This window comes from Mytilus californianus, unplaced genomic scaffold (genome assembly GCF_021869535.1).
Source record: "Mytilus californianus isolate M0D057914Y unplaced genomic scaffold, xbMytCali1.0.p SCAF_11, whole genome shotgun sequence".
Lineage (NCBI taxonomy): Eukaryota > Metazoa > Mollusca > Bivalvia > Mytilida > Mytilidae > Mytilus > Mytilus californianus.
This window is the reverse complement of record NW_026262593.1, coordinates 45343997-45369185: the sequence shown is the minus strand read 5'-3', so window position 1 is coordinate 45369185 and position 25189 is coordinate 45343997. Positions and strand designations below refer to the sequence as shown.

Here is a 25189-nt window from a genome sequence, read left to right as displayed (position 1 = left end):
TTTGTTTGTTTTCAAAGTGATTAAGATTATAACACAATGTTGACTGCTGTAGCCCTATTTTGGACATTTTTACCTATTATGTCTGATTGATTGCTCACACATTGTTGTCAATATAATGGAGTTCTATGCGACTGTCACACAAGTGAGAGGATTAGCTAGCTATAAAACCAGGTTTAATCCACCATTTTTAACATAAGGAAATGCCTGTACCAAATCAGGAATATGACAGTTGTTTTCCATTTGTTTGATGTGTTTGAGCTTTTAATTTTGCCATTTGATAAGGGACTTTCCGATTTGAATATTTCTCGGAGTTCGGTATTTTTGTTATTTTACTTTTTGCAATTGTGTATGCTATTGTTTTCTGATTTTTGTGTTGCGGACTATTCATGTTCATACTGTCTTATTCAAGGTTATTTATTTTCCGCTCTTACCAGGTCAGAATAGTCATTTTAAAAATCATCCCCCCCCCCTCAGAAAATCAAATGGTCGTCCCCTCAAATGACACAAAACAAAAGTACTTAGAGTCTGTAACTCTTGATCATCCTATATCATTGGTAAAGTTGAAACAGAATATGTAAATGTAAGGTCTTTGTGAGAAAATGCTATCGAACAGTAATAAAATAACACAAACGCGTATTTTAACGAGCATAAAAATTAAGGGCATCATATACATGATTATATGGCAATATCAGTGATATTTTCAATTGAATCAGACGGGTTTAAAAATAAGCTAAACTACTTTTACAATGTGATAAACTATGTTTACTGGGATAGTGCAAATTTTATCTGGCATGTCTACAAAAGACATAATGTTCGCACTTTGTTTTTTCTTGACAATTGTCTTTTATTTTTACACTCGAAAACATATTTACTTCGAAATTGCGATTTTTATAAGTGCATTTTTTTTTTTATGTTATTATAAAAACTGGCTTTGACATCGTTCAGTTTGGGGCGTTTGGACTAATATTAAAAGAAAATATCCATGATTACAAAAATTGCTAGTCTCAGTTATGTTTTGATGTGATTTAGATCTTTTAACATTATTCTTTTCTATATAAACTTAATACAGATATATTTACTATACTAGGAACATAATACAAACTATATTACCATTTGTGATTTGGTCGTTTATGTAAGAGAGTCCTCGGGCTGTGACAAATAGCTTCTCATTTTTACGTGAATATGTGGAAACGCCAATACGTATACGTTCGTAAAACCTTTTGGTTTGCAACATATCTTCAATTTCACCGATATAAAACTTTGCCTTCGTACCCTATTCGTCTTTATATCCAATAATAATTATTGTATTTTCCTCTATATTATTAATAGCCAGAGGAGAAATACGTATAAGTAGATCTTTATAATCCACAAGTTTGTAACCTTAAACCAATTTAGATCATGTATGTTTAGAAGTGCGTCAAGCACCTCTAATAAAAATCACTGATGAACTCGTAAATTCACGTATAATTATAAATAGTACAGCAATAAAAAGTAGTGTCAATGAACTTTATTTTATGAATATTGATCTGGAAAGACAATAATTGTAATTCTATAAGTAAAGAACGTAAGATCGACATGATGCTGACAAATTGTCAAGAAGAAACATATTTAGACTTTTGACAGTTACATTTTATACTCACCAACTATTGACACTTTGGCAGCCATGATATATAGTGAGTACGACTTGACACCTGAGTTTTTTATTTGCAGACGTAGGATACGATTTCTGTGTTATTAGCCTAATGAACAAGAAAAAAAAAACCGTCTGTCATCTAAATAACTCTATCTTTTGAACAGCGGTATACTATCATTGCCTTTATCTATCATTCTGATAATAATATGTATATTAAAACTTCGACTTATGAGTTTGAATGTCACTACGGTATATTTCGTCTCTCTTCTTAAGGAGACAAAAAATGTAACAACCTAAATACCGAACTCCAAGGGAAATTCAAAAGGGTTCCGTAAACGGACGAAACCAAACGGATTGACCTGAATCCAGGCATTCTCCGAAAATAATAATTGGTTAAAACTGGCTTTCCAGCTCGCTAAAAATCAAACTTGTATGACACTTGACTATAGTTCTGTTATATTGAGAGAAAAAAAGTGCGAGCAACATAAAAAGACTTAATTGGTAAATGGGACAATAATTAGGATCAAGTAGGTAAAATTGTCTAAACATGCATCATACATTTAAAACATTATTAAAGTAAATAATAAAAACGAACAAACAAAAACGATCTTCGTAAAATTTTTTTAAATACACACACTCTCCTGATATAGTACAAAAGTAGCAATCAAACTCAAAGGCACAAAGCTTCAAAGACAAACAGTAGGTAGCTGTAAAAGCAAATAAGGGGACAACCTTCAGATATTCGATTGGAAGGAGGATTGACGATTCATTTTCATCTGTTGCTATAGATACAGGAAGATGTGGTATGAGTGCCAATGAGACAACTCTCCATCCAAGTTACAATTTAAAAAAGTAAACCATTATAGGTCAAGGTCTATGTGTATAAAATCTTCCGTTTAGGAATACCCAAAAATTTCTTTAATATCAATAAAACTAATCTAACACTTGGTACATATGGGGTGAATATCAACAATAAAAATATACAATTAGTGCTTGATAAAACTTCCTGTACAGGTCCAAGAACAGCATCTAAGGAAAAATGATTTTGATGTTCATAGTACGAAGAAGTGAAAATTTATAGTAATTAAATACCAAATAATCAAAGCTGGTATATAGACAAGATCCATGTGCATGTTTGATCGTTACCCTAAGAAAGTCCTCGGGCTATGAAAAAATAGCTTCTCGTTTTAACGTAAGTATGTCCTTTCAATTTCACCAAATACAAACTTTGTCGTCGTAACCTTTTCGTCTTCATGTCCAATAATAATTATTATATTTTTTCTCTTTACACCCCAGTTCTATTGTTATACTTCATAGTTTCTATTTCTGAAACAAGTGTAAATTGAATAGATCTATTGTTACGAATAATAATGGATTTTTACCACAGAGTGTGACGAGCGCGGTTTCTGGATACCCCTGCTTCTATACATCCCGAAAACATTGTCCATTGTTATTCATAACAATAGAAATGTTTTTTTTAATAGCATGAACATAAGAGATTACGAATAGTGTTCACTACAAGTTGTTTCAAGACATATTAAAAAAACATATTTCAGGAAATTCCAATAGCAAAAAAGATATTTAGCATCTGTTTTGATTAAAAAGAAATATTTAAATACTCCTTTGCTTGAAACTACAATTTTAATCCCATATGGCAATGCTTTAAGAACATATATCGTAAAGAACTTTTATTTGAATTGTACATTCAAAACATATAGTTTTCATTTTGGCTAAGTTTTAATCATAAAATAAATATTAATGTTTGGGTTGTTGAAGACTAATGATGGCACCCAGGGGCGGATCCAGCCATTTTTAAAAGGGTGTGCCAACCCAGGATAAAAAGGGGGGTTTTAGCCATATGTCCCCATTCAAAAGCAATGATCGTAAAAAAGGGGGTTCCAACCCGCGAAACCCCATCCCCTCTTGGATTGCCCCAAAAAAGGGGGGTTCCTACATATGCAATCTGTATTTTTGAAGGTTAAGCGCGTCCGGTCGTCGTGTTTCTAATCCAGACGCACCTATCCCTCATTATGTTCGAATATGAATGTTTATAATCAATGTTGAGAAAGGGGGGCTTTTTTGATAAAACTGTAACATTTAAAATACATTTATGATTACCTTCATTTAACTGATACAAGTAAGTACTTTGGGTTATTAATATTGCGTTATCTTCAGTCTCTTCTGCCAAATCCACCGCCTGACTCATAATGTCGTCCGTCTTATACCCGTCCATATTGACAACTGCATACGAGAATGCACGATACGGCCAACCTTGACCTGCTGATGATCCATATAAGCACATGGATTTAACAGGAATATGCAAAACGGCAACTTTGACATTTGTAAAATCTACTCACTTGTCAAAGTTTGAATGAAGATCGTCAGAATAAGGTTACTAGTGGGTTTTCAATTAAAAAAAAATATATTTCTTATTAATCATGGTTTTATATTGTCAATAAAAATGCTATCCGTTCTTTTTCATTTAATATTCAATGTAAACAAATATAGGGTTTAGCATCGGGTGTAAGTTAGTTATACACTTCGGGATACGGCGTGTCTGGATAAGAAACCCCTCCGGCCTCCCGCCGTCGGGGTTTCTTATCAAGACACACCTATCCCTCAGTGTATAACTATTACATATTATTAATAGCCAGGGTAGAAATACCACAAGAAGTTCTTTATTATCCACAAGTTTGTAACCTTAAACCAATTTAGATCATGTATTTTTAAAAATGCCTCAAGCACCTCAATTAAATAACACTAATGAACTCGTAAAATCGTGTGTAATTAGGAATAGTAAAGAAATAAATATTAGTATCAATGAACTGGTAAGCTGATTCTGTCCTTACAAATATTTTAAGAAACGCTTGTTTATGTATTTCTCGAAGCTATATATATCTTGAAAGACAATAATTGTAAATCAATGAGAAGCGAACGAAAGAATAAAGATGTCACATTGTCAAGACGGAACCTATTCAGAGTTTAACAGTCTCCTTATATAGATGGAACCTATTTAGACTTTGACATTTACATCTTAAAGACACAAACTATTGATAGTTTGGCAGCCATGACATATAGTGAGTACGCTTTTACATGTGAGGTTTTTCTTTGCAAACTTAAGATACGATTCCTGCCTTAAAAGGCGAATAAAGGGAAATAAACAACGTCTGACATCCATATGAATATTTCTTTTTGGTCATTCAGATGATGACCATATGTGTTTCAAACTTTCTCGAGTGGACAAAAAAAAGCAATAACAAAAATACCGAACTCCAAGGTAAATTCAATAAGGGGAGGTTCGATAAACAGAACAAACCAAGCGCACGACTACAATAACGAAGTCAACGACTGGTAAACAACTGTTATATCCCTGACTTTGGACGGTCAGTTTCCGAAGACAATGGTTTTACAGCTAGCTAAACCTCTCACTTGTAGTGTGAGCAACCCAAAAGATATAATTGTTTAATAACGTGACAATAATTGGGATCCAGTAGCCTAAAATGTGCAAACATGCATCGTGTAATATATATATAACATAACTAAGGAAATTTATAAAAAAAAAATACACCCACTCTCCTGATAAAAGTAACAATCAAACAGAATGGCGCACAAATTTCCAAGACAATCATCAGGAAATAATAATTGCTGCAATAGCAAATAAAATGACACACAACCTAAGTACTTAGAATTTATAACGCATATAACACAAGACCCTGCTGTATTACTGGTGAAATTGAATCTGAATTTGTATCTATTAGGTCTTGGTATCCTCCTGTGATATCTTTGAGAAAAAGGACGCACAGATGACGTTTTACAAAGTCTAGTTAGCCGCTGCAAGCTCTTGTTTACCGTATACATGAAATTGGTAAATTGCTGCTAAGGTGAGAAAAATTTACAACTTCAAAATTGAAATCGTCTCCTTAGTCATTGATTATGGTACTGAGATGACCGCTGGAGTCAAATTCAAGGCATATGTCTAAATATGACGCAGAGAAAGCAGTGTCAATTGTTTCTTTAATCTCTAGTTCTGGAGGATATACAAATTGATCCGAATCAGAAAAAGAGGATTATTAATGGAGAAAACATCATCAATATAAATGCTTAGAGTGGTTGATAAATAGATATAAATTGAACGATTTCTTGTTAATCGTACCATAGGCGTATCTAACATTTTTAGGTTACAATTGATAGTAATCGAGTGAGGTTACATTGAGTGTTGTTAACTAACAAATGTTGAAAAGTACTTAAAACATTACATTAAGGATTCATAATAGAAGGAGCGATGATACCAAGGTGAAAATTAAAATGCACAATTCACAAGTCGTGTTTGACTGAGTTCAGATGGTGAATGATGCATGCAAAACAGAATATGCTTACCATGTCGACGCACCTGGTGTCGCTACTTTTGGAGTTCATGCGATTTCCTCCTCTTTTTTTCTTTTTTTTTCAGGGGGGGGGGGGGGGGGGGGATGGTCTTACCATGATTTGTATCTTTTTATGATATTTGAGCACCTACAATTTCTTATTAAAGAAGAGGGACGAAAGATACCAGAGGGACAGTCAAATTCATAGATCGAAAACAAACTGACAACGCCATGGCCAAAAATAAAAAGACAAACAGACAAATAATAGTACAGATGACAAAACATAGAACACCAAAGACTAAGCAACACGAACCCCACCAAAAACTGGGGTGATCTCAGGTATTAAATGATACATATCTGTAGTATGATATGTAGTCACAATGACAGACATTTTATTCATGAGATTCTACGGTTTAATTTCTTATTTGTAAAAATAATTGATGGTTATATGTAAAAATTAATCTCGACTTATGCATATGTTCCTTTAATTATAGGATCACGTACCATAATGCATGTTGCAAAACTGACCGAGATACACTAAATTACCTTGGATTATTTTCACAATCAGGAAATTGTATCATAGTCTATCATTGAACAGATCCTGGGATTGAGATTTGTACCGATACGATTCCCTATACATGATTAAGACTTAATGCTACAGCTTTCGATGAAGTCTTAATTAGACGTTTTGAAATCCGTTCCCACAGAAATTTTAAAAGATATCGCATTTTATGATTTGAGTTATGAACAAAACCAGCAGATTAAACCATATACACTCTATAGTTCAGCTGAGTTATATTTCTTTCTTAAGACAATTTATATATGCAGATATCATTAATAAGTATAATGTACATGTCCGGGAGTAAAAAATATAAAGAGGTTTATTCAACCAGCTGTGCCTGTTAGATAAAGATTCTTAAATATTCTAAAGATCTATACAGTTACTACACAAATAGAATGTGGCAGGTCAAACATGTATGGAAACACCTTTCAAAATACAGAAAACCCGATTTGCTGTCAATTTGACAGCTCATTCCTTGTTGTTCGTTACCTTGAATTGTTGCTTTTTGATCGATAATCTGGATTTAAACACCGTTTTATCCAAATAATATAAGATAAGCATTCATGTCCGAAATGGAATTGGTAAATCTGCAAGAGTTTCATATTTTTATGTCAAAACAAAAAGTCATAATTAATAGGCTGCAAGAAAACATCTTTTACCCAACCAAGCAAACCCTCAATTAAATCGCTGCAGGTCGACTTGTAACAACGGTTTAAACATGACATGAATTACACCTCTTTAATAATAAAGATTTATATTTTGATACTTTAAACGATTACCATAAAACAATTTATCAACTGATTAAATAAAAATAATGATTAATTGAAATTACATAAAAAAGATGAACACAACAAAAAACAGTTTACTAAAATAATGATTTCAAAACTTTGTCTCTTTTTACAAAAAAAATCTTATTTTATTCATTACCACCTGGAGTTGTCTATCTTCTGTCATCACAACATTATGTATAGAATAACGTTGTCTTTGTTCTTGACCATGTCTTTCATCGATCATACTTTTTGTATAGACATCACTAAACATTAAACACAACATTATTTATATTTTTATACTGACTGTCCATTTCTACATCAATCAGTATAAAATTAATCTGAAAATGTTCATTATTTGACCTATTATAGCATGCACCAAAGAATAAATTCTATTTTATTTTAAACCTTCATATATTTATTACATGCAGACGACAATGCGTTTGTGTTACTTTCGATTATCCTGCAAGTATTCCTTTTATAATTAGCTTTATCCGCCTACTCACGGGAACACACTATTGATTGACGGTTCGAGCGCATATTATACTATTTACAACATCTGTGCATACTCTTATGCAAAGGAACTTGTTTCCCGAGATTATTTTTCTTATAATTACAATTCAAGATTTTTTATTCTTAAAGATGATTCTTATAGTTAGTAAAATAATGTAGTATAAAATAAAAGCAACAGTAATTATCTTTATCTTTAAAAAAGACATAAACAAATTAAAGTTTACATGCAATGTTCCCTGGTATAGCGCTAGAAAATGGCGACGTTATCGGGTCGTATATATGATGTCTAGTTATTCGAAAAGTTTTTTTCTATACAATAAATAAGTTATTGCACGAAGATTAGTGGTTATTATCCTCTATCTGTATCGGATCGGAACTGTTATATTGAATAGTACATCTGCCTTTACGTCATTGGTGCATGGACGCCGAAAGATGTTAAAAATTAGTAGTAAGTTCGACTCTCCCGAGAGCACTTTAAATTCAAATCTGTGTGCTCAGACGATTTCAAGGGTGGGAATTACTATGACATTATTTGGTTAATCCATTATGTATATATATATAGAATGTAAATAGCCATCCAACTGTATCACAAATATAGGATTGAACAAATGCATGCGTATATATTAAACCAAGTCCTATGCGCAAGGTTTTTATTACCTTTTTTACGAATCCATTAGGTATAATTGACCTAAAAATGTTTCATTCAGTAATTGTTGATTGAGACGTTTTGTTGCTAATAAACGGTCGTGTTTTCGGGCCGAATTTTACCCGACTGGAGCATCTGATTGCACCTCAGCTTCTGAGAGACTGCGTGTCGTCGACGATAGTTCTCGTTCTTTCATTTTTTTTTTTCGTTCTGAAATCACGTGTATCACTTTCTATATGTGTGTAGGTTTATCTTGTTGCACTTCCAAGCCAAGCCAAGTTAACTATATCTTCTATTAGCATGAATACAACATTTTAAAAGTTTTTATATACAATAACAAGATAAGTGCATGAAAATTGATGCATATTTTCCTCGATTCCTTTTTTTATTTGAGTTGCATATTTAATTTTCTGACTTGGACAATACCCACCATTATTTTGTGATTTTAATTTCAAAATATTTGCTTTGAATATAAGACAGCTTTTTTTAGTGTCACATGTAAGTCTTTGCTTTGTCTCTAACATTACATATAATTACATCGGATGACCGTGGGGGCATCCGGTGTATTGCTGTCGCCTAGATTGCCATTACGTAACTTTCGTGTTGGGATTGTAACCGATATATAAACATGACAAATATGCGGACATTATCGAGTGCAAAATAACATTCCTTATCGCTTGTTTTAAATTCATTTTTTAAATGGATACTCCTAAAAATATTTTTTTTATAACATAAATTAATAATATGAAAATGTTTTGTCGTTAGAAATATATATATAAGTAAAAAATCTTTAATATCTATGCACACGTATATTATAACATTATGCGCATGTGCGTGTGAATGGAAGTCGAAAATTTGCAGCTCCTAGAAAATCTTTGGAAACTCAACTACAGATGCTGAGACAGATCCCGGAACTTGCTATTGCATGTTTAGTGGTTTAAATTCACCATATTCAAATAATTAAAAAACAATTGTGAAATTTTGAGTTAGATATTTACACTTTTCCATTATGTACAGTGGCGGGAAATCGTAGTTCCGGTTGAATTTTTTTTTTTTTTTTTTTTTTTGATAAAAATTTTAAAATTAATATAGTTTTATACAGAGTCTCTTATTTAAATAGGTTATTAGTTCCTATCTTTATTCTCCCTTATAACATTCCATATTAACATGGCTACCTAGTGAGAATAACCTGTGTCCTTGAGTCGCCCAAGGAACGAAGACTTAACTTGTAGGAGATACTAACCACCCTCTTATAAATTGTTAAACAAGTATATGAGTGTCACTTACCAACTCTTCACATAAAATAAAATCCATGTTGAAAGTGAAACTTTGTTAAAATGTTACATAATGTCTTGTTATCAATTTTTTCAGTATTTACCATATTGCTGAACTGTGGAAAATTTTCAAAACCACATGTGTATGAAAATGTGGGCAATGATCTCTGTTTACAGAATGAATTGTCTATAAGTGTGTCATCTCAATTATACTACTGGCAGTTACATGTGTCTAGCTTTAAAAGACCAATATTTAAAAGCTCTGATAGATCCCGATACGTGCATTTACTATTAAAATTATTGCTCAGTAATCAGGTCGAAACCAATCCAGGACCAAACAACTTAAACGAGTCTAGCTACCCATGTTCAATCTGCTCACGGGAGTGTACTTGGAACCAAGACGCTATAGTCTGTGATAACTGTGATAAATTGTGTCATGCAGGGTGTGTAAACATCAGCTCATCCATGTATGAAAAGTACGGAAATACTTCAGCCCTCTGGGTATGTCCAAATTGTGATACCCCAACCATTCAAGAACAATTTTTCAGTCCTTTTTATCAACAGGAAATTCAGTGTTAACAACAAACTCATTTTCATGTTTATCCCAAACTTACAGTTCAGCTTTTTCAGTCAGTCTTAATGATAATACAGATAATATTGGAAATCCAGTAGCTACGTCTTCTCTAAAATCAGTAGCGACAAAAATAAATAAAAGAATAAATAGGCAAACTTCGCTAAGAGTGTTACATATAAATTTTAGAAGCTGCAAAAACAAAGTGGCCCAAATAGAAAACTTAATAACATCATCTAAACCTGACATTATAATTGGGAATGAGACTTGGCTAAATAAGGATGTCAAGTCCTCTGAGATATGTCCTTCTTCACTATTTGAGGATGTATTCCGGAGAGACCGAGAATGTAAAGAAGACGGAGGCGTTTTAATAGCTATTAAAAAGGGTATTATATGCCAACAAATTTATTGTAGTAAAAATGTAGAGCTGATTGCAGCACAAATAGATATAACAGATTCAAGTTCCTTGATAATTGTTTCAGTTTATAGACCACCAAGTAAATCTGATATAAACTATTTTAAACAGATGTTATAAGAATTAATTGATTTAAAATTAAAGTTTAAAAATTCAACCTTCTGGATAAGTGGAGACCTTAATCTTCCTGATATAGATTGGCCATCAATGACAATAGAGGGCAAAATGTACCCGAAGGAAATAAATGAAATCTTTTTAGATTTATTAAACAATCTAGGTATGGATCAGTTAGTAAATTTTCCTACCAGGAAAGATAATATTTTAGACATCTTTTGTACCAACCAACCAAATCTTATAACCAAAATTAAATCAATACCCGGTATATCGGATCACAACATAGTTTTGGTTGATGCCATTTGTAAGCCTAAAAGAGCTACGCAATGCCCCCATAAAATTTTCTTATGGAAGAAGGTAGATTTAGAACAAATTAAAAACATTACCATATCATTTATATATGATCTGCTAAGCCAGACCACATTAGAACTAACTATAGATCAGTGTAGGATTAAGTTTAGAGATGGAATAATAAAAATCATCAATGATAATATACCAAGTAAAATGACAAAATCTAAATATACAAATCCCTGGGCAAATAAAGAAATTGATAGTTTATGTAAAAAACAAAGACAAGCATTTAATAAAGCTAAAAAAAATGGGAAACAAAACCACAAAGATAAATACAAAAAGCTTAAAGCAACAGCTCAAAGAGAAATTAGGAAAGCCCAAAGTAAATATATGGAAGAAATCATAAGTCCACAACTTGAGGAAAAACCAAAATCATTTTGGCAATACATAAAAGGGAAAAAGACTGAAACATCAGGAGTCTCACCTCTGAGAGGTAAAGATGGATTACTTTATAGTGATCCACAAACACAATCAAATATTTTAAATGAACAATTTAAAAGTGCATTTACTAAAGAAGACAAAACTTCAATGCCACATAAACCTAAAAGTCCCTACCCCACCATGCCAGATATGACCATTAATATCAATGGCATAATTAAACTCCTTAAAAATATAAACCCCCATAAAGCTAGTGGGCCTGATAATATCCCTGCTTTTTTCCTTAATAAACTCTCGGAAGAGATATCCCCCTTCCTTGTATTCTTTTTTCAAAAATCCATAAATGATGGAAAAATCCCAGAAGAGTGGAAACGGGCAAATGTTGTGCTATTTTTTAAAAAGGGAGATAAGCATAATGCAATTAACTATATACCGGTTTCTTTAACGGCTATATGTTGTAAGGTTTTAGAACACGTCTTAACGAGTAATATTAGAAAACATTTAGATTTAAATAATATTTCAAATGATTGCCAACATGGCTTTAGGAGTAAACGTTCCTGTGAAGCAAAACTTGTTATCAGTATCCAGGACATAGCCAAATACTTGGCAGAAGGTAATCAAGTTGATGCAATACTTTTAGATTTTTCTAAAGCTTTTGATAAGGTCCCCCATGAAAGATTAATAACAAAACTTAATTATCATGGTATACGTGAAAATAACTTACTTTGGATAAAAGATTTTTTGTCAAACAAGCAACAGCAAGTCCTGCTTAAATGTGTTCAATCTTCCAAATTAGCTGTTGACTCTGGTGTTCCTCAAGGCACAGTACTAGGCCCAACTTTATTTTTGTTATTCATAAACGACCTACCTGAGCATGTCTCCTGTAAGGTTCGTCTTTTCGCTGACGACTGTTTACTTTATGAAACATCAAATAATATAAATGAGTCTCAAGCACTCCAAAAAAATCTATCAAGCCTTGAAAATTGGGAATCTAAATGGCAAATGAAAAATGCTATGTCATAAATATTTCTAAAAAGTCGAAAACTAATTTATTTCAATATAATTTACATAACCATGTACTTGAATCTGTCAAAGACAGCAAGTATCAAGGAGTTACAATAAGCAATGATCTTGATTGGGGGCCCAATATTAATAATATAACTTCAAAGGCAAATAAAACACTAGGTTTTTTTCGTAGAAACATGAAAAACTGTACATGAAAGGTTTAAAACCTTACGTACACATCACTTGTACGTCCGACCGTCGAGTACTCATCACCAGTTTGGGAATCGTACAAACAAAGCCAAATAAACCAAATTGAGCAGATACAGCGTAAGGCAGCAAGATATGTTTTTAATTACTATAACGATAGATCACCAGGCGCTGTCACTGGTATGTTAAACAAACTAAAATGGGAAAACTTGCAATCCCGTAGAACAAAAGCTAAGCTTGTCTTGATTTATAAGATTAATTGGGGGTTGGTCGAAGTCACTAATGACGTCCTGACACAATCTGACAGGCGAACTAGAGGCCTACATAAATTTCGACATATATATACAAATAAAGACTTTTTTAAATCATCTTTTTTCCCAAGTACTATTGCTGTCAGGAACGATCTCCCAGAAACAATTTGCATGTCACCCTCCCTAGAATCCTTCAAAGGTGGTATCTCCACCTTAACATTTGGAGGTTCTAGTCTGGCTAATTGATTAGTGTATTTAAGCCACTGTACATAATGTGAATATGTTTAACATTAAGCTACAGCTAATGTTATTTTAAATTGTAATTGAACTGTGGCAAATATTTTTATTTTATTATAACAAAATTTTCGACATCCATTTGCATGTACATAGCGCTACAGTTCCGGGATATTCCACACTCCGGCACCGGAGTCTTTCCCGTACCAGGAAGAAGAAGAAGAAGACATACAGAAAATGTGTGTTAACGCATGCGGAAGAATACATGTATCTCAGGAACGTTTGCAATTTCCCATGCAGAGTTATCGGTCCTCGCTCTCTCTCAAGGACCGATAACTCTGCATGGGAGATTGAAAGTTTGGCGGGAAAATATGAATGCCTACTCAAATCCAATCTATTAGAAAAATCGAATTATTACAGAAGAGTGTCCACCATGCACTTGCACTGCAATATTATTAATATAGTAGAATAGAATAAAATACAAATGGATGAAAATTATATATACATGTAACTGTAATATACAAATATTAATATAATATATAACAACAAACCAGAGTATACTGATTTGTATCACTTCAATATCATATTTATTACGGTGAGGTTGAACTCCCTTCCATATATTTATCATCCACGCAAGAACTTGCCTAAGAAAGAAAAAATATATCTGTACATTAACCTCACTTTCAGGTATAGAGATGTGATTTTTTTTATGAGACAAGTGCTTGTGACCATCCACAAGAACTTGCAGTCATCCGATGTTCAGTACTTCAGTACTTTGATTTTTTTTTAATCCATGGCCTTTTTGAACTTCTACAGATCATATGGCAATGTTTAATATTAAAATTAATTGCATTTGGACTAAAAAAAATAAAGAGGAGCTGGCGTAATGAGAAAAGTGTGGCGAACATAATTACAGACCATAAAGCAAACAACATGCACACAATATTTCAAGCTGAGGCTTACTTGAATGTGTAAAATTCATTGCATTAGTGGTCTACATAATGACATTGAATACAACGTACAAAATATATATGTGTGGCGAATTTTCCTTCAAAAGTTTAAGTAATCGCTTACATAAGCTTTGAAAATTGTCTTGCAGTAGTAACATACATATTTCTACCATATTGATAGGTTTTGATACTCAAAACGCACAACGAACAATTACTGTACAAGAATTTACATCAGAACGGTACCAAACAAACAAACTATGGACTATGAAAACGACAAACCGTACAGTGATGAAATTCGGAGGTCAGTCTTCACATGTATGTATCTGAAAATCAAATATTACAACGCTTCTACAGATCATATGGCAATCTTTAATATTGAAATTAATTGCATTTGGACCAAAATAAATAAGGTGGAAATCTCAATTGGTTTCAATATATTTTTAAAACAATGTATGATATGAGGGAGTTTGGCAAGACCCCCGGGGATAAAACTTGTGGTTTCTTATCCAAACTATATATAGTTTAGGTACGTTGGGGACTCGAATACTTTTTTTAGATATTCAACCTTCAGTGGCAACTCTTAAATGAATTGAAAAGGTCGTGTCATAGCAAGCAAAAATATATATGATTTTAGGATGAACATACAAGGAATAGACCTTGACGATCAAAGGTTACGATCAGTATATAATCTTCCGTGTTATATGAAACATCGTCTTGAGATGGTGTCCCCCTGTGGCAAATATAAAAAAATTCCTATGTCAAAGGATAAATAAATATTCCGTACACGAAAATGTTGCCTAAAAGAATCCAGTATTTTAATATTGAGGTCGACGGTCAAGTTCACATAAAGGTCACGATGATATGCGACAGACTAACTTAAGTTAATACATGCCAAATATCATTAGTCAATGTCAAATATTTAAAAAGGTCCTAGGTCGTACAAGATTGTAAGAAAAGAACCAGAAGACAAAGAAACACTACTCAAATATAATAAAAATATCACTGAACGTTCTTTCGAAAGCCCCAGAGATGACACATTTCATAAACAATATAATTCCAAACCACTTCATCGTACTAAATATTCGTGAAATATTTGCCACTGGACCATAAAGCAAACAACATGCACACAATATTTCAAGCTGAGGCTTACTTGAATGTGTAAAATTCATTGCATTAGTGATCTACATCATGACATTGAATACAACGTACAAAATAAATATGTGTGGCGAATTTTCCTTCAAAAGTTTTGGTAATTAATCGCCTACATAAGCTTTGAAAATTGTCTTACAGTAGTAACATACATATTTCTACCATATTGATAGGTTTTGATACTCGAAACGCACAACGAACAATTTCTGTACAAGAATTTAGATCAAACGGTACCAAACAAACAAGCTATAGACTATGAAAACGACAAACCGTACAGTGATGAAATTCGGAGGTCAGTCTTTACATGTATGTATCTGAAAATCAAATATTACAACGGTTTTGTCATTCGTTTTGCCTATTTGAAATATTAGTGATTGTTTATAAAAGAGGGGTTTATGTACACGTGTTTAATAGTTTAACGGAGCCATTCAAGTACTAGTATATAAAGCATAATCATCCTTTTTTTTAAATTTGAACAATCATTCTACTACCAGGGGGTGTTTAACGACCTTTGACTACCCATGACGGTGATGCACGGTCGGTAAAAAAAAAACAATCATTCGACTTTAAACTATCAGTATCTAAAATTGAACAGTTAAGCAAGTATTAAATATTGTAATTTTCTGCATAATTTTGACTAGGTATATTTCTCTAAAAGCATTTGAGCTTATATAGAAACAATAACGTGTCCTTAAATTCAAACAAAATTCTTTTTTTAAGACGCTGTATACCATATATTCCTAAAAGTAATGCCTTCAGTCGTACAGCTATACGTTAATTTATGTTTTTAATAATAACTTTTTTTTCTCTTGCTTCACTATTCAAAAAACAACATAAGAATATAAAAGTTTAAAAGAAAAATTAACCAATGAAAGGAATAAATCGGCTAAGAAATAAAGAGAAACAAAATTACACAATTGATGCCTCGAACGACAAGTTTCTGTATGTTTCCTGTGAGTGTTTAGATTGTGTGTCATACTGCCAAAGTATTCTAAGTCAAACATACAATTATAATACATAGAATTCTTTATTCATTATAATCTTACTAACAACAACAATATGATAAATTACAAAATATCACGTAAAAATTATATTCCTGAATATACTGTACATGCTGTATAATCAGTTAGCACATATTATTACTAATGAACAGCGCATGCTATTAACATGTGTTTTAAGAGATCAATATCAGTACTGCAGTGCGCAAACGGAATCAATGCCTATATATATATATATATATGCTATATAAACAAAACATGCCAAATCTTTCCGAAATCTGTTTCAATGCATCGTTTATCATTAAAGCAAAGTTTCATTACATTAAATAGGGACTAATTGCAAAATACTTAATTTGCATTTATCACAAATGAGCTGATTCTTCAATGTGTTTAGGTTTTTTGTCAGTATCAAGTATTTTCTTTTTCATTTCTATAGAGAAAACCTTTTCATTATGTCCATTCCTAAGAATTCCCTTCCCTTTGTCGTGTCGGCCATCACTTGATAGTCCAGAATCAGAATCGTCGCTGTGATGTTTCTTATTTAATTGAAGTACATTATCTGCGTCATCTAGTTCTTCAACATGACTCGCAATTGCCATCAAATCATGCGACAATTCATTCTTTTCTCTTTCAACTTCTTTTTCGAGACGATAACCATAATTGTCATAAAAATCACCTTCGGTCATTGCTCGGTTTTTCAGGTGAGGACCCGAGGAAGCCTGGCTTTCAACCATGTGCACAGTTAGATTGGACTGACTTCCTTTTTCAAGTGCAATTTCCCTCTCTAAAGCGGAAGGGTGGCTTCCGAACTTCCAAATAGGTTTGCCTTGTTTAACTCGCCGCTTTGCTCGAACAACAAACGGGATTAATAGAGCAAACACTACAATAAGACAAATTAAAACTCCAGCAAAAACGGCTGCTGTTGTATTATATCCGTAATTTTCGTCTGGTTTATGTTTCTCAGCACGAACAATAAACGGTACTGGATCAGAAACTACATCATCAAATCTGAACATGACAACCTAAATAAACATACAAAGTTAAATTCATAATTACTTTTGTTGATGATGGATAAGAAATACGACTATATATTCATAGTTTACATGTAGTACAAAACCTATAAAGGTAAATAAATAAAATGTCACAGGTTAAGGGAGGGTTGGGCGCCCGCAAAGATGTTTAACCCCACCACATTCTGTATGTGCCTGTCCCAAGTCAGGAGCCTGTAACTCCGTGGTTGTCGATCGTTGCTGTAGATCTTATTTGTTTTTAGATGGATTTGTTTACATTTTGTCATGTCGGAGCCTTGTATAGCAATTTTTACATAATAGTCAGCACACTTGTTGAAGAACAAACGGAAGTGAAAAAAAAGCATACACAAGCATGCAGTACGAGTTTTGGTTATTGTTGAAGGCCGTACGGTAGCATATAGTTGATACCATCTACGTCATTTCGTCTCTGGTGAATAGTTGTCTCATTGGCAATCATACCACATCTCCTTGTTTTATATAAATAAATAAATGAATGAATAAATAAATAAATATAGACAATATAATAGAAAAACAAAGGATATGGGGTATCCATCCATGACACAATATCAGTACATGCACAGCAAAAACACACAAAAAGCAAAGGAACAGCGCTTTTATTGCTGTTCTTCATCTCAAAGTCACAGTGAATATGCATGGTTTCTGGACGTTTACAGCTACAAATGTAATGTTGGTTTATCCCTCGCTATTTGTTATAATTTATATTCATGGAACGTAAATTACTAATGTTAAAAATGGTTTTCAATTTGATTTTGTTTCCCGCACATCTGTCTTCCAGCGTCTTTGTTTCATTGTATATATATAAAGATGTCAACCTTATAATAACCTCGCCCTTCCTGTATCAATAAACGCAATTTTTGTCTGGAATATATTTACAATACTTACATAAAACTCAATTGCCTGTGTATGGTCGAATGATTCAGTGTTATTCACAATGATGTAACCCTTTTCATCTACCCTGAAGGCGTCTGTATTTTCTGCTACGTATTCTTCATTCTGAAAGTGTAATGTAAATAAACTCATCATAGATACCAGGATTGAAATTTTGTATTTGCGCCAGACGCGCATTTCGTCTACAAAAGACTCATCAGTGAAGCTCGAATAAAAAAAGGTTAAATAAGGGAGTCCATTTAAATTTAGAATACAGCTATTGCTATCTTTTGTTTCGTTCAAGACATCAAAGATCTGATTATTGGTCTTTTAATCAGCAGCACTTACCAAATTCTCAATTTCATTAGTCCTTTAAATACGACACTTGTTTTATTTACCGATATATAACTTTTAGTGCCAGCCTGTTAAGTTTTGTTCAAATATTTATTCTTTTTTAATGATAATTTTTCATTTTTGTTTGTCTGTTGATTCGGTCCTGTGTATTGATAGTGTTGATTCGGTCATGTGTATTGACAGTGTTGATTCGGCCCTGTGTATTGACAGAGTTGATTCGGTCCTGTGTATTGACAGTGTTGATTCGTTCATGTGTATTGACAGTGTTGATTCGGTCATGTGTATTGACAGAGTTGATTCGGTCCTGTGAATTGACAGTGTTGATTCGGTCCTGTGTATTGACAGTGTTGATTTGGTCCTGTGTATTTACCATGATGATTCGGTCATGTGTTTTGACAGTGTTGATTCGGTCCTGTTAATTGACAATGTTGATTCGGTCCTGTGTATTGACAGTGTTGATTTGGTCCTGTGTATTGATTTCCCAGTGTTTGTTTAATAGTAAGCTTTAATAGTACCGTTTTAATAGTGACTTGGTCGAGATTTGTAACCGAGTGTTCTATCAATATGTTGTTCACTCATTTTATTCTCCCATTAACGATTATCTAAAAAAATATTTTAAGAAAAGGACTTAAATAAATGGATTAGCAAATGTCAATAGACATAACACATACCCCAGTAAAGTTTCCTGTTCGAACTTTTACTTGAAGGTATTTCACCACCTCTCCGTCTTCTAAGAACTGTTGGCCTTCAACAGGTTTAACAAGAACTTTAGATCCTTCCTTTACTTCAGAATTAACATAGCCTTCAATTGCGTTCCCTGCAGTGTCCAGATCAAATGGATAGTCAGGTTTGTGGAGCCTGTGGTCTGAAAAATGATTACTATGTACATCTTTTTTGGTTCACTTTCTGTTAAATTTGGTATTATTTGAATATTTTTGGGCAGAATACAAAACCAAAAAATCTAAATGTATTTTTAGACTTAGATTAATTGAAGATTATTAATAACTCTTTTATAATAGAGTTCCAAAAAATTTTGGCTGCTCTGATACCTCGACACAATGTCAATTTCAACCATCTTGATAATCTCACGTTTGCTTGCGTGCATATTTCGTTTTACTCGAAACCTATGTACAAATTGTAGTAACTACAATCCCATCCCATTTTCTTCGAATGTGACCTACCGAATTAGACTTATCACCGGGTTTGAACTAACATGAGCAACACATGTGGAGCAGGATCTGGTTGCCCTTCTGGAGCATCTGAGATCACCCCAGTTTTTGGTGGGGTTCGTGTTGCTCAGTCTTTGGTTTTCTATGTTGTTTTTTGTGCACTGTTGTTAGTTTGTCTTTTTCTTTTTAGCCATGGTGTTGTCAGTTTATTTTCGACTTGTGAGTTTGAATGTTGCTTTCGTATCCTTCGACTCTCTTTTTCTGTCTGTAGTACGAACCAAAATTTAAGGAGAAATTATAAAATGCAATAATTTAGCACATTGGAGAAGCTCTATTGTTTAGGTAAATCTATAACTTGAGGAAGACCATTAAAATATCGACAAATACTACATTTCCATTATACTAATATAAAAATAAGGAGATGTGGTATGATAACCAATGAAACAACTATCCACCTAAGTTCAAATGAAATGGATGTAAGCAATTATAGGCAACCGTACGGCCTTCAACAATGAGAAAAACCAATTCAGTATAGTTGGTTATAAAAGGCCCTGACATGAAAAATATGAAACATTTCAATTGAGAAAACTAACGGCCTACTTTATAACAAAACAGTTTACGAAAAACAAATATTACAGACATAAACCAACGAAAACCACTGAACTACTGGCTACTGACATAGGACAGGCACATAATGCTAATTTTTATTAAAAAATGATTTTTTGGCAAACTTGGCAATACTATAGGAAGCGGAATAACTCTTTGACTTTATATTGGAGAAATGCTTATACTTAGTTCCTTCCCCTGATCATGTAATCTGATCTCAGAAGGCGCTTCAGTGCAGATAGAAAGTGGCAGGAAAAATTTGGAGCTGAAATTGTAGTGGGGCTAAACATGTTAAGTATTCTACACGAAATTTTTGATACTACATTATAATTGAAGGTATATGTTCTATAAAAATGCTTTCAAAAGGGGAATTTATTTTAACCAGTTCTCAACAATAACTGTCAATTTACTACATGTTCAGCTGTCAAAAATCAAATTAAAAAATCAATCGCCGATTACATCCGGGTTTGCAATGAAGGAAGAATAAAATGTTTACATGTCTTTTCTACAAGTTCAAATGCATATTTGATTACTATTTAATACACCCGGCTATTCATTTATTCAGAAAATATAGTGAAAACATCTCCTAACTTTGTATAAATCGCTTATTATAACGCACTAAATAATCCACCTACTCGATTTAAATGATTGAGAGAAATTCATATTTCCATAAACTATACATTCAAGAAATTAGAAATAAAAAAAAAAAAAAAACGGTTTGAACGCAGTTTTATAAAGTGTTATTTTCATTTCAAAGAATAGCGTGACGGTGATTATGTATTCACCGAAAATATCATCGATGAAATAGTTTAAACCGTAAAAGAACATCTTTCTTATACTAGACCAATCACGGCTGGCCGATAAAAATCTTTATAATAAATCAAACACATAATTATTGTATTCCCTCATTTCTTTTTAACACCACAACCCCTGGTCAATGAAACAATATTCCGGCTAAATCTACTACGTAACTTATTTCGTTCCCTCTCGACATTTCTCTATAAATTATTTACTTTAATCTTTATCATTATCATTTTACTGTCAGATTTATCTTAGAGAAATAAGAAGTTAGAAATGAAAAATGCCAGCTCGGATATAAAGGAAAAAAATAATTTAAATGCGAGAAATATAATAATGAAGAATTGATAAAGTTAGCAAAAATACTGTTAGATTTATAATGTATCTATGTCAAACGTCAACTATTGAAACTTACCACAGGAGCAATGTGATACCAACAGGATGATGACAGAAAGACAGCAGATATTCAATGTAGTTCTGACCATTTCTATCACTATTAAAACAGTCTGAAATAATGAAATTATTTGTATGTTATAGTTTCTTTTATATATATGCTAGTACAATGATGCTTATCTAAATAGAACAGCTACTCTTTTTTAGTCATTTAGTCATCATGTCCCCAAATGCGTAACAACAAGTTTGCCAAATATTTATTTATATCACAATGCATTTCATGGACACGTGAAGTTTACTGCTGGAAAGTCAACGGACAGAAAATTACGACGAAGATCAAACATTTTAACACGAGTTAATGAGTATTTTTACTGATTAAAAGACAAATCAGGAAATAAACGTTGGCATTTAAATAGCAAGTTGTCGAATGGAGATGTGATATCTAAGTTATAAATGCATTATAGGTTAATGTAAGTCTATAAATATTGTTAAAAATAGGAAATGTAGAATGCTCAAGATTTAAGCGTAATAAATTACAAATGTACTTATTAATAAGTTAAATCAGGTTGTGACTGAGAAAGAGCTATACTTAAAACAGTCATCAAAAAGACTTGGTACATTCCCTTTTAACCTTTTGGACTTCCCATTACCGGGCCTGCCTCGTAAACTATAACTTTGTTCTGATTTATTGATAGATTGGTTGTGGCTTGCTTAACGTCCAATGGCCTATTTCATGCATATTCAGGAGGAGAATAAACAATTAACCTTTAACATACAAAAGATATGTGCTACAAGGAAGGCCGACAGGGATGAAAGCCGGGAAATTTGAACTGTCACTGGGTATTGGACAGAGGCAAATTAAGACTTGTAAAATGCCACAACCTGACTCCTCCAAATTTTTTTGCAAGGGATATTTGACATACAAAGAGCATGGCACTCTCTTTATACGATGCATCGGATTTAACGTCCCCATCCCTACTGGACGAGGCTGCGTATTTATACATCCCGCACAGTCATGCGGACGCCCTACTTAATTAAAAGTTTTACCGCCGGAACGGGAGAGAATCGGGTGACAATATTTATATTCAACATGTCCAGTTAGCCCTTGGGCTAATAAGAAGAAACCGTGATAGGATATTATTACTCTCAGTCCTGAATTGAAAAGCTTACCGCTTTATAAAGTTATCAAGTTTTACCCTTATCGGTTAATCAGCGGACATATCAAGTCAGATAATATAGAAATGAATAATAATATAGAGAAAAAAAACAAATCATAATTATAACTAGGGCATGTCCATTATTTGGACGATTCCTATTGTTACATGTATGTAAACAGACATGATCCGATATCTTTAATCTCACTGATGAGTACAACAATTTTACGTCAGGGGTACGATTCCGCCGGTTATGGAGCATAATGTAATGCATTGTTCTGAACAAGTAATGTTGTTTCAAACAATGAAAACAATCAAATGATTATAACTAATAAAAATGATGCACATTCGCCATCACTGAAATCATTTTTTAAATAACTATTTTTAAATCAAAACTTATTTTTCTTATAATCTAGAGTTGTTAAACTGTCGTATAGTTTTTGAAATATGCATATTCAAGAATACATAGTTTAACTTATAAGTCTTTAATATTAGCGACACAATAATATCGCAGTGATATATAGCCTTTTTGAGCTGATGCGGCGTAAACACCAATCAATCAATCAATCAAAAATTGATATATAGAAGTGAGGAAATGTAGTATGATTGGAAATAAGATATCTATCCATCGGCGACCAACGGACGAGGATGTATATGCTATGAGGCACTGTATGGCCTTTGACATGTACATATTTTTCGTAAATCTGTATATCCGAAATAGTTTATGTTACATTGAAATTTTTGAATTAAAATCTTTCAACAGAATTGAAAACTATTACATTTCTTTTTTTAATTCTGGCATAAATGTTGAAAGTGCCTTAAAATGAGTTCAAAGTATTTCTAATCTACAATTTTGAAAAGAAAACAACTCTATTTTGTGTTAATGAACTTCACTGAGTCAACGTGCTGGTTCATTACAATCATGTCTCTATAGTCATAACACATGCATACAATTTTTTGTTATCTTGATAAGAGGAATAATATTGAAAAGACAACAAACGGCCCAAACTACAGACAACCGACCCTTTTGACAAAATGGACTTATAAACAATATTACATGGACATCACGTGGTCCAGATTGGAGGGCTATAGGTGCGTACAACCCCCCTTTTTTTACCCTTTTCCTTTTTGCTCGATGCCATATGTATTCCAAACACACAATAAAAACCAGCAAATCCCAGGATTAGAGGACTTAGAGATTAGCAAAGATCATAGAATCGCCACAGTTTTACCAGAGATTTGTTCTCGTTTTATTTTCACTAAATTACAATAGATGCAATCAAGTGTTGAAAACCAGGGAAAAAATGCATTATAAGAGGTAACATTTATTGTTTTAATCTTCAATAATAATTATAAGCAAAAATATGTATCAAAAAAAAAAAGAGAGACATTCATTTGTTATACAACTCCTCTTAAACAACAAGTAGCAGACAGTTACATTTATATAAAACGAGTATATTAATTATGTGACTGAAGAAGGCTAATGTGAAGAACAATAAGAAAATGCAAAGTATACCAAAAACATCGAGATTTTTGCAAACACTGCATCTTTTTGTTATAATTTCCAAATCATGTAAAATTAACTTTACTTGTTTATGGATCCTAATCCTCTGTTCCCTAAATGTGCATTATTTTGTTATGTGATGATTTATCTAAATAGATATTGTTTAAACTAACAAACTTTGAGTTTTGATACGGCATGAGATAAGACAAGCCAAAAGTAAATTAGTACAATATTACTTACCAATTATGTTTTCCCTAAATTCTTATATTCCTCAAAACGATAATAACAAAGATTCCAGACGTAGTTATTTATTTTTTTCGTTTTTCTATCATTTGCCTTCAGTATATTCTATAAGTTTTGATTTCTATGGAAATGTATAACACGAGGTAGGAAATGTTTAAGAATTAAGACTGAATCATACACAGTTCAGACGAGTCCTCCGGGTATTATACTGTTGTAAGTTATATAAATTTGCCAGCTACCGGAAACAACCCGTAACAACCCGGAACATACTGTACATGTATCGTACTTTTAAATGCTTTTATATCAAGTTACCGTAGAAGATTTTATTCGTATTTAGAAACGGAGGATGAGTTGGCAAACTTATATTTCAAGTTTGTCCTACGCACGTTTGTTTATGTAAATTTCATTCATTTACATATACGCATTTCCTAAGTTATTTTACTTAGTTTAGGAAGATTATATTTTAAGTAAATTTGATTATAAATTTCGCAGTATCAGTATAGCTCACACGATACTCGAGCATGGTACCTTTTCTTATTGTGTCCTAAATGTAGAATATATAGGAATGGTTGATTGGTCCTCTAGGTCACCATAGCATTTGTTTCAATATATTACCAAGACAACAACACGATAATTTCGAACAAGGTTAAATGGGTCATCGTAAATC

General features: G+C 32.8%; 1 protein-coding gene across 1 annotated transcript; it reads right to left on the bottom strand.

Moving 5' to 3' along the window:
* Positions 1-16397: 16397 nt before the first annotated feature.
* On the bottom strand, positions 16398-24835 carry LOC127720174 (uncharacterized). The gene is made up of 5 exons (XM_052226639.1): positions 24520-24835; positions 21644-21734; positions 19327-19520; positions 18317-18427; positions 16398-17404 (listed from the first exon to the last, which is right to left on the bottom strand). Exons 2-5 carry the CDS (start codon positions 21711-21713, stop codon positions 16745-16747), a joined length of 1035 nt encoding a protein of 344 aa, XP_052082599.1. The 5' UTR covers positions 21714-21734; positions 24520-24835; the 3' UTR covers positions 16398-16744.
* Positions 24836-25189: the final 354 nt, after the last annotated feature.

Coding starts and splice junctions, on each gene's coding strand:
- LOC127720174 (XM_052226639.1), bottom strand. CDS start 21,713: ATGGTCAGAACTACATTGAATATCTGCTGTCTTTCTGTCATCATCCTG. Junction 19,521..21,643: donor GGTATCACATTGCTCCTGTG/GTAAGTTTCAAT, acceptor ATCATTTTTCAG/ACCACAGGCTCCACAAACCT. Junction 18,428..19,326: donor GAACAGGAAACTTTACTGGG/GTATGTGTTATG, acceptor TTACACTTTCAG/AATGAAGAATACGTAGCAGA.